At 42.0% G+C, this 17,157-nt stretch overlaps 1 protein-coding gene across 1 annotated transcript in view; it reads left to right on the top strand.

The window, feature by feature from the left end:
- LOC126297796 (synaptojanin-1) overlaps window positions 1-17,157 on the top strand; it is a 131,564-nt gene that overhangs the window by 29,161 nt on the left and 85,246 nt on the right. Inside the window, exon 8 of the mRNA XM_049989003.1 lies at window positions 14,506-14,587. Coding sequence (XP_049844960.1) covers window positions 14,506-14,587 — 82 coding nt within the window. The remainder of the gene's footprint in view (window positions 1-14,505; window positions 14,588-17,157) is intronic.

Genomic DNA, 17,157 nt, shown 5'->3' with positions numbered 1-17,157 from the left:
ATATCCATGTTAGAAAGTTGCTTCTAGAGAAAGGGAAGCATGTATGATTTAAGTGAAGTCTAAACATAGGTCAAAAACAAAAGCATAAAAAAGCCAAAATAAACATAAGGATAGTAATGCAGAAACATTTATAGTGAGGCTCAAAAGATGATGGATGAGTTGCTTACGCACAGGTACACAACTGAACTTGAAAACAATATCCTGTACCAAATTAATGTGGTAATTAGACTGCAGAGTTCATAGCCATACATAGAGGACTACAAAATGTAATGACTTTCCCAAAACAGAATTTCATTATGTGCAGTGATTCCTTGAGTGAATTGCAAACAATAGACAAGTGCTATCCTAAACATTAGTAGGCCTCTGCCAGCTATGATCAAGTTTATGCCCTACGCAATACAGTGATACCCTTTCTTGGGCACTGAGTCACATCAGCATTCGAGGTAATGAGGTGGCTGACAGATTAGCCAAAGGTACAGTGGGGACGGAAATACTCAAACTAGATATTCCAAGGGTTGACGTAAGGACACACATTTGACACCATTTCATGAAGAAATGAGAATATAAATGGCAAGGTAACACACAATCCGATAAACTACGGACCATCAAACACACAACCAAGGTCTGGCAGGCATCACTACAGAGCTCATGAAGAGAAGGTATTGCCTTATGCTCTCTTGTAACTGAACTTATCAAAATAACTCTTGAATTTCTATTGTGACAATAAACACTGCTGTGTGCATGTGGAGAAACATTAACGGTTCATAACATCCTTGATGACTGTGCCGATACCAATGGCCTGTGACATTAATTGGACCTAGGACAATACCTGTCATAGATTGTCGCAGGTGATGAAATAACATAAGCTTTGTGCTACACATTCTATGAAGGAGAAGGTATTATGACAAGTTTTAAGACAACACCATTATATGTCCACTTAGGGGCTCTATGTGGGAAGGGTGGGCCTCTCACCACCAATTTATAGCCCACGGGCACAACCCAGTCTGTTCTTCACACCAGAACATGCCACGGATGACAAAATATATTTACTTTTACCTCAGAACATAAAATACTAACTACATATACCTCATTGCCGTTTTAACTGTTATGCAGTGGTGCAGTGGTTAGCACACTGGACTCGCATTCGGGAGGACAATGGTTCAATCCCGCGTCCGGCCATCCTGTTATGCAATGAATATCGCAGATCTCTGGTTAACACAACAGTCAGTGAGGACCTTGCCCTTTATGATCCTTGCCTAAAAGTAGTGATGGTTCAGGATGGGATGAAGGCCAAATTAATGTTCTGTTGCTATCGAAGGCATTAGATAATGGAATATTAGCTCAATTGGACAAGTATTGGGGAAGGAGTTGGCAGTGCCTTATTTGCTGGGCCCATCCTTGCATTTGGAGAGAAGTGTGTTGTGGAAAGCATGCAAACTGTGTTGTGGAAAGCATGCAAACTGTGTTGTGGAAAGCATGCAAACTGTGTTGTGGAAAGCATGCAAACTGTGTTGTGGAAAGCATGCAAACTGTGTTGTGGAAAGCATGCAAACTGTGTTGTGGAAAGCATGCAAACTGTGTTGTGGAAAGCATGCAAACTGTGTTGTGGAAAACATGCAAACTGTGTTGTGGAAAGCATGCAAACTGTGTTGTGGAAAGCATGCAAACTGTGTTGTGGAAAGCATGCAAACTGTGTTGTGGAAAGCATGCAAACTGTGTTTTGGAATGCATGCAAACTGATATTGTTATGAATGGTGTAGGATTCTGAACCCACTATTTCCTGAAGAAGTAAAATGAATTAACCATGGCACCATCTCACCTGGTTACCACAAGGCTAGTTTCAGTATTAAAATGTGAGGAAAGAATAAAGGAGACGGATCACATAAACACAGAAGTGCTGTGTGTGTGAACAGATACACACACAAAAGGTACAGAGCTTTATTTTGCTAGCTTTTACAATGGACATCCTTTCTCAAGCTGTGGGAGAAACATGTGCTCGTGCCCCCCCCCCCCCCACCCCCACCCCCCACACAAATGCCTGCCGGGCTGAGGTGGGGTGAGGAATGGAGAGGCCGCAGGCAGAGTGGGAGGGGTTGGGGGAAGCGTCTAGCGGCTTTTGGGAGAGTGGGGAGCTGTCCAAGGGCTAGCTAGGGAAAAGGAAATGAGTGTTGCGCGCGCGCGCGCGCGCGCGCACACACACACACACACACACACACACACACACACACACACACACACACACACACACACTATTTGGTGGGGGATGGGAGGTTATGAGAGCAAAGTATGTGCTATAAGGATAGCTCCCATCTTCACAGCCCAGAAGAACTGGAGGTGGTGGGGAGGATCCAGATGGCACGGGTTGTGAAGCAGCCATTGAAATCTCACATGTCGTGCTCTGTTGCATGCTCTTCCACAGATTCGTCCACCTTGTTTTTGGCAACAGTTTGGCGATGTCCGTTCATTCTGGTTGATAGCTAGTTGGTTGTCATACCAATTTAAAACACTGTGTAGTGGTTGCAGCAGAGCTGATGTATAACATGGCTGCTTTCACAGGTGACCTGGCCTCTGATGGGGTAGAATAAGCCTGTGACAGAACTGGAGTAGGATGTGCTGGGCAGGTGGATAGAGCAGGGTCTTGCACCTAGGTCTTTCACAAGAGTACGATCCCTGTGGCAATTATCCAAACCCTAGCCTCCCACATTAAAGATACCAACTACTTCCTGCACTGGCTCTCCACCATCCCCACACCTTTACCTCCTGGGTCCCTACTCATCACTGTAGATGGAACCTCCTTATATATCAGGATCCCTCATGCTCATGGCCTTGCTGCAATTGAACACTATCTCTCCCAACGCCCTGCAGATTCCAAACCCATCACTTCATTCCTTAATCAGCTACATCCTAACCCATAACTACCCCCCCCCCCCCCCCCAATACATGTCAGCTGGCTGACATAATTTCTAGGCCCAGCCAAGGGCACCTGCATGGAACCCTCCTGTGCCAACCTCTTACTGGGCCACCTAGAGGAAACATTCCTAGCTTCCCCAAACGCCTGGTGTGGTTCAGGTTTATTGATGACAACTTTATAATCTGGACCCAAGGCCAGGACACCTTATCCTCATTCCTCCACAATCTCAACACCACCTCTCCCATCCACTTCACCTGGTACTCCTGCACCCACTGTACCACCTTCCTAGATGTTGATCTCTTCCTCTCAGATGGCTCCATCAACATCTCAGTCTACACCAAACCCACGAATCACCAACAGTACCTGCACTTTGACACCTGCTACCCCTCCCATACCAAAAAATCTCTCCCATACAGCCTGGCCACACATGGGAGATGCATCTGCAGTGATGAGAACTCCATTGCCCAGTATGGTGAAGGCCTCACAAAGGCCTTCACAGACAAGCAGTTCCCCCCAGACTTAATACACAAACAGATCTCCTGTGCCATATCCCCAGAAACACCTGATCCTCACATCCATCTCAAGAACCAACCACAAAGAAGTGCTCCCCTTGTCACTTAATACCGCCTAGAACTGGAGCAACTGAACCACATCCTTCGTCAGAGCTTAGATTATCTACCATCAAGCCCTGAAATGGGGGACATCTAACCCAAGATACTTCCTTCCCCTCCCAGAGTGGTTTTCCACTGCCCACCCAACTTCCACAGCATCCTAGTTCATCCCTATGCCACTCCCACCTCCAATTTCCTGCCACAGGAATCATACCCTTGTGGAAGACCCAGATGCAAGGCCTGCCCTATCAACCCACCCAGCACCTCCTACTCCAGTCCCGTCACAGGCTTATCCTACCCCATCAGATGCTGGGCCACCTGTGACAGCAGCCGTGTTATACAGCAGTTCTGCTGCAACCACTGCACAGCATTTTACATTGATATAACAACCAACTAGCTGTCAACCAGAATGAACGGCCAAACTGTAGCCAAAAACAAACAAGGTGTGTTTGTTTGTTTCTCGACACCTTTCCTATTATCTCCCCCCCCCCCCCCCCCCAATACATGTTAGCTGGCTGTGTGCTGCCATCTCACACCATAGTCTATGAAATTGAGTGTTCAGCCATCTGCCACGTGCCCCCACGCCCCACCTGCAACCATAGCTAGCCCAGGGATGGCTCCCCGCTTTCCCATGAGCTGCTAGACGCTTCCCCCTAACCCCACCCCTGCTTGCTGCCTCTTCCTGTCCCACACTCCACCCCACACAGCACCCTCACCTCAGCCCAATGCAGTGCATGCGTGCATGTTTCTTCTACAGCTTGTGAAAGGAATTCGATTGCGAGAGCTAGCAAAGTAAAGCTCTGTACCTTTTGTGTGTCTATCTGTAGATGATGCAGTGCTTCTGCCTTTAGGTGAGTTGTTTCCTTTATTCCTAAATAATTCATTATTCTCAACCAGAACCTTCTGTACATTATAATCTGAGGAAAGAGGTAGTTAGCACTGGACATGTGCAGTACTGGCACTATTGTCAGAGAAATTCTGTCTGGCAGTGAGTTCTGTGTATTGTTAGTGCAAGATGTGAACCCAAGTTTTTAGATTGGCACAACACTGTGATATAGTTAACAATATTAAACTCTCAAAAATGGTGGAGTTCCACACATACATTCTCATACAAGAGAAATTAGCTTATTTGTGCTTAAGAAACTCGACTACAATAGATTTTAGCAGTGATTTAAGTAATTTCTATAAATTTTTGAAAGTTTGCCAGAATCAAAAGGTGGCAAGTCTCTTGCAAGCAGGTTTTCATCTTCATCAAAAATCAAAGTTCTCTTTAATACTCATGAAAGCCGTGGCAAGAAATTTGTACTATCAGTAAGTTTTGTTTTATTACTTCAACATTTATGTTTGACTGTTTATCTAAGTTGCTACTTATTTGTAATTTTTATTTGTGTAACTGAATGCTTTGTGCATGAGATGTCTTGAAAAAAATGATAAAAACTGTGATATTTCAAGGAGAGATGATTTTTACGCCTTTGTGTGTGTGTGTGTGTGTGTGTGTGTGTGTGTGGTGTGTGTGTGTGTGTTTTGAGAGATGGTCACACATACCTTCCTTCATTCCTTCCATATTACTACAATATTTATCCAGATGGTGAAGTGTTTATTTGAAATTGTGAACAGTTTCGTAGTAGCGACTCAGCTCTGTATCAACTGTTAAACACCTATTAAAATGTTTAATACAAATAGTGAACATTTAGGGGCTCTACCAAATGTTCAGATAATATAATTACATTAAAAGGAATATAGTAACTGGATGCATTTACAGATTGCAGTAGATAAATGGAAGAGTACTCATATCTGTTCTGCATCAGATTTTTATTAATTGGGTAAAATCTTTACCGTTGTCACTGTTGCTATTGTCACAAAGATTGGTGTTATTGTCAGTCAGATGTTAAGGAACAATTTGCTTGATAAAATACATAGTCAGTGAATATATATGTATAGATAGTTGGTAGTGAATGTAAGGAAGAGCCTCGTGCTCTTAGTGTTTATCAGTCATAAGAACTGTGGAGCACTAAAGAACAAGTGCCATGTATTTGTACTACAAGTGTGATTATATCATCATTGCTCCATTTGTAACTAAACATAAACATATAAAATGATTTAAAGTTTCACAATAGTTATTCATGAAAAACTGAATCCTGGATATGGTTTTGGTTTTGGCCAGGACAATTGATTCTGAAGACTGTTGATTATCAACCTTTTTGGTAATGTTGAAGCCTGCCATTTGTTTCATATTGACAATAATTGATGGATAATATAATAATAATTTTGGAGCAGAACGTTGAATGGTTGTCTGAACACTAATGCTGAGTTAACTGATCTAAATTTGAATTAGCCTGAAAACATTTGTATAGTGCCCAGGCATTTCTTGTAAATTTAACAGCTTTGCCAAACTTGAGTTCTGGTGAGCAGGTGAAGATATAATTGAAATGTATTTGTACTAATGAAAGTATTACAAATTAAAACAAGAGAAAAATATTTTAACTGACGACACATAAAAAGATAAAAAGATGCAAAAGTTAACTTTCATTATGGTTTTCATTATGTCTGGAACTACTATGTTTTCTAATTGTATAAGAGGAAAGAGTATTGTTGTTACATTTCAGGAAGGGTTTTTGGTTGGTGTTTAGTTTCCTTTTTTTTTTAAATTATTTGCATTTCATTAGCTAAACTTTTGAAAATCTACAGTTTAGATTTGTTTATACTTTTGTGTGCACATAGTTTACATTTATTACTTTTCAAGTTTGAATATTCATTATCTTTAAATGACTTTCCTTGGCAGAAACAGTTTAACTTTTAAAGTATTTTGTTTATGGATGCATGTAGTGATGAAATAGGGTGGTACTGCTGTGTAAACTGATATAAAATGTGATGACCACAATAATATGTGATGAGCACTAGTGTGAAAACATTTAGACAAAGGTGACATGCCTTTCACAAACCCGTGACTGGCAAGATTGTGTGTCGTGCTCAAAAGAGAATTTTAAAAATATTACTCTAGGATTAATAAATTTTTGCAGAAAGCTAATTGAAGCATGAGATAATTCAAGTGATATGCTGGAAAATACTGACATGTCATCTTTGTCTAAAATGCAGTATGTGTGTGAACTCTGATGTGCCCCCACAGTACTGTACTAAATACCCGTCAACGTGTGAGGAACAATACTGCTGCTATATGTGATGACATATAGTTGCATGTGTTGTATTTTTATTGATAATGAACTCTGAAACACTATATGGTAATACTTGTCCCTAGCACAGTTCTAAACACTCCTTATATGACTATGGAATACAATTGGCTGTTCTGCGTGTATAATGAATGGACAAAGTTATTGGAGTATTGTTTACTTTCAGATTAATGTTTCTTTTAGTGTTGTATAGTCCAGTAGAAACAGTTTACACCAATATTAAGTAGTGGCTTATAGCTCAGTATTACTGAAGATACAGTGTCTGACAAAACAAGTGGAGCATGCAAAGGGCATGGTGGGATGTCAATGCAACTTCGTACACATACATACCATGGGCAGGCAGTAAATTATTAGAGTTGCGTTTCTTCGTGGCAAGTCAAATGGCAACCAGAATGCATTAGTGTTGCTTATGTTTAACGTTGGTACCATGCCCTGTCGTACTGTATGTAAGAGGGTTGAACAGTGTCAGATGTTGAATGGTCACTGTTAAAGACACAGAGGTGCCATGTACTCATATGAGAAAATCATGATCTGCACCTGACAGTGTTTGAAAGTGACCACATTGTGGATATCCATTTGCTCAGCTGGGCGAATCATGCATTATGAAGATTTGTAACGTGATCAGATGTGACCTGTAGTTGGACTGCAGGGAAAAGTCAGGGCACAAGTATTCACCGTCAAGGTTCCAGTCACCCACCAGACTCCCAGTTGGGAGGGTACTGGTTCAAATCCGTGTCTGACCTCTTGATATAAGTTTTGTGTGATTTCCCTATATCACTCTGTGCAAGTGCTAGGTTGGCTTCTTTTATAGGACACCACTGATTTCCTTCCCCAGCCTTGAAACAATCTGAGCTTGTGCTCTGTATTTAATGACCTCATTGTTGACAGGACATTATTTATTACTGAAATTGTTACCCATTTCAAACCAGTGCAACTACACTTTGTTTTAGTAACATCCCATGTGCCACAATATCACCTTCATCACTTCACAATCAAACTTTGTGACCATGGAAACTCAGCATAAATGCAGTTCTGAACACGCACACCTCACACAAGTGCCTCTGGTCGACGATAATGACCAGCTCCAATCTTCACCTTGCTACTACTGTTAATAACATGAGAACACAGCATGAATAGTTAGGCCAAATACATTATGCAAATACACATCTCATGCATCAAAATTTAGCTAGTGCCGCCAACTAATAATGCTGACTTCTGCTGCTGTGCTGCACCAAGCGCACACATGACATGTCAGTTACAATTTAAAAAGCATTGTCAACAGGCAATGATTACTCGTGAGTACTGAAGATGGCTTAACCAGCTATAGCTGCATCATTATAACACACACTTTGAAGTAACGCTAAGAATAAACCACACAGGAAGAAATCAGAGGGTGTCAAATCCGGTGACCATGGAGCCCAGCTGAGACACGCTAAGTTGCCAGCTCCTTGATAACCGGTCCAATGGTTCAGTAGAGTTTCATTCAGATATTCATGCACTTGGTGACTCCAGTGAGCGGGTGCCCCGTCTTGTTGAAAAATGAAGTTGTCTTTGTGCAGCCTCGGAAACAACCAGTTTTGCAACATAGAGAGATACTGCTGACCGTTAACCATGTTTCCATCAAAGAAGAATGGGCCGTAAACAGATGATTAGGATATCGCACAAAACACATTGACTTTGGACGAATCTCGTACATGTTCAGTGGCTGCATGTGAGTTCTGTAGGCCCCAAAGTCGTAAACATTATGTTTGTTTACTTGACCACTAACATGGAAAGTCGCTCATTGCTGAACACGATGCATTGTGCAAAAGTGTTGTCATGTCAATAGTGTCAAGAATCTCGTTACAAAATGCCACAAGTTTGCGTTTGTCATCAGAACGCAGATCTTGTAATGTGTACGGCTTCATAACAACTGATGTCTCAAAATACGCCGAATTGTTGTATGTGTAGGCAGTTGTAACTCAAAACTGGCAGGACGAGTTGATTTTGAAGGACTATGTTGGAAAGCAGTTTGAATTCATGCAACATTTTCTTCAGGAACACAAAGGCACCCATGACTCATTCCTTTACATACACATCCTGTGTCTAGAAACTGCCAATACCATCTGCAAATGTTCCACCCATTCAGAGGATCAGTTTGGTACCTCAACCTGAAACGTCTTTGCATTGTAATCATGGAATTACACTTCGCAAACTCGAGAGCACAAAATGATTTCTGTTGCGGAGTAGCCATTTTAAACATTCGACGATTACCAAGCAAAACAGAGGACAACTGACATCTAGCGGCTATTAATATAAACTAGAGTATGTATTCGTTTTTTAAATAGCCAAGCCGAGGCACAGCAATTGATAGTTGGGACAAAATAATACTTTGTAATACCTATATTTTCTTTTTGAAACATGCTGTATAAACAATATCCCAACATGGAAGGATATAGTATACTCACATATACGTGCCTGTGGGATGGGTGATTTTTTCCCCCCCCTGCTTATTGGGAATGGGTACTCTGTGTTAGTGTTATATTTCAACCCTTTTGTCAGGAGTCAGCTTAAACATGCTGTGGTATTTCTTTTTGGAAGACTTTAGATTATAATGTTGGCTTTGTATAGTTTTAGTACATCTGTGAGTTAATTCCCTCCAAATTAAATACTAGAGTGAATGACACGTAGTATGTTGTGATTTTATTCCCATGTAATACTGTAGGACTTGATAAAAACCTTGTTACAAACATTTGTTGCTGTTCTTGGAGACTGATGGACTGCTGTTCACAACTCTGAAAAAGTTTCTGGGTTTTGGTGTCTCAATGCTGCTGAGAAACATGCCAAACTAAGTATCTGAAGGTTCTAACACAGAAGACCTTTGACATTCTGAAGTATTAGAAAAAAAAGGTCGAAGATATTGCACTTAATGCACTTTTGGCACTCTCCCGTAGTCCCCACACGCTCTCGTAGTCCCCACACGCTCCCGTAGTTGGCACGCTCCCGTAGGCGCCCACACGCTCCCGTAGGCGCCCACACGCTCCCGTAGGCGCCCACACGCTCCCGTAGGCGCCCACACGCTCCCGTAGGCGCCCACACGCTCCCGTAGGCCCCCACACGCTCCCGTAGGCCCCCACACGCTCCCGTAGGCCCCCCACACGCTCCCGTAGGCCCCCACACGCTCCCGTAGGCCCCCACACGCTCCCGTAGGCCCCCACACGCTCCCGTAGGCCCCCACACGCTCCCGTAGGCCCCCACACGCTCCCGTAGGCCCCCACACGCTCCCGTAGGCCCCCACACGCTCCCGTAGGCCCCCACACGCTCCCGCAGGCCCCCACACGCTCCCGCAGGCCCCCACACGCTCCCGCAGTGGCCGCCCCGGTCCCACAGTCACCACCCTGGTCCCGCAGTGTCCAGTGGCTGCCCTAGTCCTGCAGTCGCCGCCCCGGTCCGGTCCCACAGTGGCCACCCCGGTCCGGTCCCGCAGTTGCCGCCCAGGTCCCCTAATACTAGTCTCTCCCCTTCTCCTCCACCTAGTCTCCTTCCCTGTCCTCGTACATGTAGTGTCACTTCCCCTTTTCCTCCTCCTAGTCTCTGTTCTCCTTTTCCTCCCCCTAGTCTCACTCCCCGTTCTCCTCCCCTGATCTCGTTCCCCATCCCTCTCACCCAAACATCCTTCCTAACCCTAGTTACCCTCCCCATACACTTTCCCCTCTATATCATCTCAAACCACACTGTCTGTCGTATGTCCATCCCCATACTGCTTCCTCCCCTCTCTCCCTTTCCTCTTGTGTCTCCCACTTTTCCGTCACCACTCCTGTCCCGTCCGCTTCCCCATAATCCTCCCCCTCCTATCTGTTTAATCCTCTCCCTCCTTTCCCTTCCTGACAACCCTTTCCCTTTGTCATAATCCTGTCCCATACCCTTCCTCCTCCTCCTCCTCCTCCTCCTCCTCCTCCTCCTCACTGAAAAAGTGCTGCGTTTCATCTATATCCATGATGAGCTGCTGTGAACAAATCCTGTCAACCAATGTTGATCTCATAATGCATGTTTGAGACTATTTGGAATATCGGATGAATTGTAGAATCCTCATATCTGAAATTAGGGATCTAATCATCGGTGAATGGCTTCAGCTAAATGTGGCATGCTTGAAGAAACTTGTGGACTGTGTCCTCACTGAACAGAGGCCGCGAGGAAGGCTAGAGGCAGCATTAGATGGCATTAGCTTGATGGCCCCCTGAGGCTGACTAATTTGTTGGACATTGTGCTTGTTTTTCTACTAATGTATTTGCAAAATTCCAGTTTTTTGCATTAAAAAAAATTGAACGGCAATTGTGACATTTAACAGAAGAACAATATTTAACTCGAAAAGTATACTGGACTCAAAGCAGTTGTCACTACCATTAGGGAACCCCCTCATACTAGTCACTGTTATTACAGTATCAGAATTATTACACTGATAGACCTGGCACCTTCTCAGAAGTTGTTGTTGTGATAATTTTCTAGCAGTGATACAAATCCTCAAGTATACACTGTTTAATTTTTAAAGCAGAATTATTGTAATGGAATGCGCTAATGAAAGTATGGGACAGTTATTTAGAGAGAAGCAGGGGTACGATGTGTCGTGTAAGATCTTTTCCTCATGATTGAGTTCATTGCGAGCAAGGTAGAAACTTTGACACAGCTAGACTGTGGAAGAAGACTACACTAAGAGTTTTGATGAAAACAGTTAGTCGATAAAGGGGAATGAGTATCCAATAGCGTTAACATAATTTGCGTACATAGAACTTTAGTGAAACATTGAATCTTGTTAGTATCCTACGTAGACAGTGGGTGAATGCCACTTAGCTCCAGTATAATAGACGCAGAGGAAATAATGGCAGAGTTTACCAACTGATTGTAGTTGATTCTCTGGAAAAGTAAGTTGATTAAGGATGGAAGAGACTCATCATGGTTTAATAACAAAATTCAAAAAATGTCAGGTGAACAGAGATTGTTGACCTCACAGTTAAAAAAAAGGATGCAGAAATGTTGCAGGCAAAAGTTAGTAGAAATTCATGTGTGTGTAAAAATAATGGTACATGAGCCACACAACTACTTCCACCATCATACGTTAACGAAAGATCTTGCCAGACACCTAAGAAAATGTTAGTCCTATGTAAAATCACCAAGCAGGTCAAATTCTTCTGTACAGTCACTTGCCAACTAGATGTGCCAATAGGTGGAAGTGGAAAAAGTCAGAAGTTTTAAATTTTGCATTAAAAAAAAAAAATCTCACTGGAGGGTCTTATATACATACGATCGTTTGACTGTCACCGACTTCTGTACGGAAGACGTAGACATATGTGTCTCTGACATTTAAAAGCAACTTGAAAGATTTGAAAGCAAATAAGTGATCAGATCTGAATGGAATCCCAATTTGGTTTTAGAGAGTACTCTTCAGCATTGGCTCTTCACGTATCTTGCATTTATTGCAAATCTCTCACCTGACTCAGAGTCCCAAGTGACTGGAAAAAAGGGAAGGTGACCCTGAATATAAGAATGGCAAAAGAACCTACCTGCAAAATTACAGACTAATATCCTTAAAAATGGTTTGTTGCAGAATTCATGAACAAATTCTGAGTTTGAATATAATAAATTTCCTTGAGATAGAAAAGCTGTATACGAATTGGCGTGGATGTAGAAGCCATTGCCCATGCCAAATGCAATTTGCCCTTTTCTCACACAATATCCTGCAAACTGTGGATGAAGGATAACAGGCAGATCACATATCCTAGATTTCTGGAAATTGTTTGACACACTGCTCCACTGCGGAATGTTAACAAAGGCCCATGCATATGGGTTAGGGTCTCAGATATCTAAGTGGTAACTTCTTAAGTAACAGAACCCAGTACATTGTCCTGTATGCTGAGCTTCATCAGAGACAAGGGTACCTTCAGGAGTGCCCCAGGGAAGTGTGGTAGGACCTTCTGTTCTGTATATACATAAACGATCTGACAGATAGGGTGAGTAGCAATCTGTGACTGCTGATGACACTATGGTATATGGAGAAGTGTCATCATTGGGTGACTATAGGAGGATACAAGATGATTTAGATAAAATTTCTAGTTGGTGTGATGAGTGATAGCACGCTCCAACTGTAGAAAAATATAAGCTGATGCAGATCAAAAGGAAAAAAAAATGCTTTTATGTTTGAATACAGTAATAGTGTTGTGCTGCTTGAAACCTTCACTTCAATCGAATATCTAGGTGTGGTGATGTAAATTTGTATGAAATGGAATGAGCACATATGGACAGTAGTAGGGAAAGTGAATGGTCGTCTTCAGTTATTGGCAGAATTCTAGAAAAGTGTAGCTCATTTATAAAGGAGACAGCAAGTAGAACACTAGTGCAACCAATCTCGAGTGGTGCTAAGGTGTTTGGTATCCTCACAAGTTTAGAGTAAAGGCAGACATTGAAGAAGCACTTCATAGGCATCTTACTAGATTTGTTAGTAGCTTCAATCATTGCGCAAGTATTATGAAAATGCTCCGTAAACTCAAATTGGAATCCATAGAGTGTAGACAGCATGCTTCTTGTGAACCATTATTAAGGAAATTTAGAGTTCACTGCAGGACAATGTTACTGCTGCCAACATACATTTTTCTGTATGGACTGTGGAAATAAGCTGAGAGAAATTAGGTCTCATACAAAGGCATATAGATAGTCATTTTTCCTGTTCTCCATTTTCGAATGAAGCAGAAAAGAAAATGAGTCAGTGGTACAAGGTACCCTCTGCCATGCATTATATGGTGGCTTGCAGATTATTTAAGTAGATGTAGATACAAGGGGTGTTCAGTAAGTAATGCAACTTATTTTCTAAATGAAAGCAGGTTGGTTCTATAGAGGATTCCAATATGCTTTGTTATTCCCCACCCTTCTGGCTACAAAATACTATTTTTCAACATAATCACCGTTCAATGTAACATCCGTAAGCCATCTTACTGGGAGAGGTTGCTTGCCCACATGGTGCCACTCTATTGGTTGACATCGGAACCAACATCTTGCTGCATCAATCATCTCCCCATTATCCATGTACTGCTTCTCGTGTAGTGCATCCTTGATTGGGTTAAACAGATGGAAGTCTGAAGGTGTGAGATCCAGGATGTTGGGTGGATGAAAAAGAAAAGTGTCAATGGAGTTTTGTGAGCTCCTGTCACCACGTCCTACAATTCACCATGCTTTTGTTAACTGTGAATATGAATATCCATGATGCTCTGGTTTTTTGCCAAAAGAAATGCAATGACAGCTCTCTGCTGGGAATGCACTTCCATTACAGTTGCCATGTTGAAGGCTACATATAGCGCCGCCAACTATAGGGGCAGAAGCGGGAATATTCCATAATGTCCCACAACAAATTCTACATTTTTTCAGTTGAAATTGGCCAAGGAAAAAATGTGTTGCCTTACTTATTGAATGCTCATTGTGTTTCATGTGTGTATAGGATGACCAAAATTTAAAAGTAAAGTAGCAAAGATTTCCATATCTGAAGCAATGAAGGAACTGTCATATAATTTTTATGTGGGGTGAAAGGATATGAACTGAGGGAGAATAACCGATTTTAAAAGCAGATTAGAAGTTTGTAGATTTAAATTAAATTTGAAGTGCATGGAATTATCTTTCCAAACCTGTTGTGTGTTGCCAACCTATCACGTGCGGCAATCACTGCTGAGGAATGTTGCTTTGGGAATTAGGTATTTAATATGAAATTGCAAATTACACTCATCAGTTCGATACCATGTAAGTTATTTACTCTCAATGTCTTTTCATATTCCAGTGAACAAAAAGGCGCCATAAGAACCAACTGTTTAGACTGTTTGGATCGGACCAACTGTGTGCAGACATTTTTTGGACTGGAGGTACATAAATTATGTTTTGTTGTTTTTGTTTACATTCTTATTTTTAGTGTGGCATCATTATAAGTTTTGATGTAGAGCTGATATTTATTTTAAAATTTGTTCACTATTTTTATGTCCACAGTAGTTTCCATTATGTAAATTCCATAATGTTATTGGTCTGGAGTATGCAACTGTACTGTAGCATGACAGTGCCCAGATGTAATATGTAAACTGTTGTTTCTTTTTTGGCATTATCTGATTCTGATCACAGTTTTAAAAATGGCACAGACAGTAAAACAAATTACTTCGCTGGTGAAAATAAGGTTGTAAACTCTGTAGAAAATTACATTGAGCAGAGAAGTATGTTAGCAACACAATATATAATTTAAATTTTAATCTGAGTTGCCTGTTAATCTTGGCAGACAGAAAACAAAAGGGTTATGATGTATGTTATCAAAATGTGTGTGTTGAATAGCTTTACTACTCTTAGGTGGCGATAATACTGTGTAAGTATTACAACTTTAAGTAACTGATATTCTTAGGGACACCTTCTGGAAAGTGCTTGCTGTTTGATGCGTTCTTCTAAAAACTGCCACTGTTTCAGAATGGACAAGAATTTGTCAAATTTTTAGAGAAGTCCAAGAAAATAGAGCTGTTGCCAAGTATTACAATTTTAAAGGAGACAATGAATAGAATAAGTCACATGAATAAAACAGGTTTAGCTCCGTTGATTAATCTAAAACTTATGTGAATGAAGAACACATTTCATTCACCATGTCCACAGGACAGAAACTTTCATTGTTCCAAGATGACTGGTTTCAACAGTCTCCCCCAGCCATCATCTGATCTTATGAAACTTGTTATAAAAGTGCCATGTTGCATTACATAAAGTCAGAATACAAGAGGCACTCGAAACGTATACATATCTTGATAAAAAGCACACATTTGTAAAATTGTTGTGAGCCATCGGCCTCAGAGGGTGACTGAAAGATACTGTGTTAAGAGAGAGGGGGGAATCACACTGGGGCATGCAGAGATGTTCTGACACGTTTGGCATTGATCTTTATTCTGCCAAAGAATATGCAGTGTCTCTGCTGATCCAGGTGATGGCACACAGTTTGTATACTTCTTTGAGTGCAAACACCAATCCTGGAATACATTGCTACAGCAGCTGGATGCTCCGTCCCCATGACATAACAGCTCCCATCCTTGCTTGGGCGTCGTGGCTGGCAGCGGGTGTTGGCCAAACCAATAGCCGCATTACTGCCCTCCAGAGGGCAGCTACCTGTTCCCTCAAGGACTACTTGTTGTCCACTGAAGGGTAATAGCCAGCAGCTATCATTGTAGTAGAGCCTCGACAGCTTCAGTCACCTGCCCAGAGCATTTTGGTGGTGATTGAGAGGATAGCCTTGTGCCCAAGAGGCTACAAGATCACATCCCAACTCTGCCCTTACAAACATTAGCTTGCAATCTGTCAGATGACATCACCCAGATAGCAGAGGCTGGCTGCTCCCCCCACCCATTCATCACCAAGTTCTAGCCCCGCCTTACCACATCTGTGGGGCTTCCATACCTTGGAGCTAGGCGGTTGATTTAGTGGGCTGGTTGTCCACCGAAATCCATTACCAGATGGTCAACTTGGTTGGCTTGCAACTTAAAAAATCATCATTATGTCCATTTTCAGACTACAACAGAATGGTGACACAATTGCTTGCCTTGAGCCTCTGGGCTCCATTATTTATACTCCTTTTCCTATGCCTCTGATGTAGTCCCTCTGGAGGGAACAAGTGGAGTGTTCCTTAATAATTACATCAGCTTTCCCTAGCCCACGTCAGCCCCCTCATGCAGGTTCTAGGTGCTGTTGTAACTACAGCATACTGGTTTTTCGTAGCATGTTAGTGTCCTGTATTGCACCTGATTGCTCCACAACCACTTCTACATTTGTTTATAGTGCCCACCAGGCCATGCATCCTTGTCTGCGAGTGGTTTCGTAAACCTCCCTTGCAGAACTGTTTGCTTTTATAACAACATTGGCAGTGTCTGCTGCCTGATGTGTCCATCGGTCCCTTAACTTCTACCTTCTGGCTATAGCTGTGCAAAATTTTCAAGAATTCCCCAAACCCATTCCTATACTTGTTTTTGACAGTGCATACTTACTCTGTTCTGTGAAGATTCATCCCAAATCTTTATTATCAAGCTCCCTCTACTTAACTAGTGATTTATAAACTTAGGACAATCTTCACAATTCACAGTGTATTGTCCCCACATGGAACTTCTCTTGACACTTTTTATTTCCCCCCTCCTCCAACTACCTACCTATACTCCTATTATACTCTTCCATATTAATTAAGTCCTTAATACTAATTTCCTCCCCAGCCAACCATTGTACTAATAATTGATGTGCTGACATGTCTACAGTTAGTGCATACTTGTGTTTTACCCAGAAATACAGTACACAAGAGCGTACTAGACACACACCACAGCTGGTAGCCGATACTATTACTATCAACACTTTGGGCCACTGTTGTTTCTGGAAATTATGTATACAATATCACATTTGTTACATCGAAAGTCTCCTTTGCTGGGGCTCC

This window comes from Schistocerca gregaria, chromosome X (assembly GCF_023897955.1).
Source record: "Schistocerca gregaria isolate iqSchGreg1 chromosome X, iqSchGreg1.2, whole genome shotgun sequence".
In the NCBI taxonomy this organism is placed as follows: domain Eukaryota; kingdom Metazoa; phylum Arthropoda; class Insecta; order Orthoptera; family Acrididae; genus Schistocerca; species Schistocerca gregaria.
Note: the sequence above shows the minus strand (reverse complement) of the source record. Positions and strands in the feature narration are given on the sequence as shown.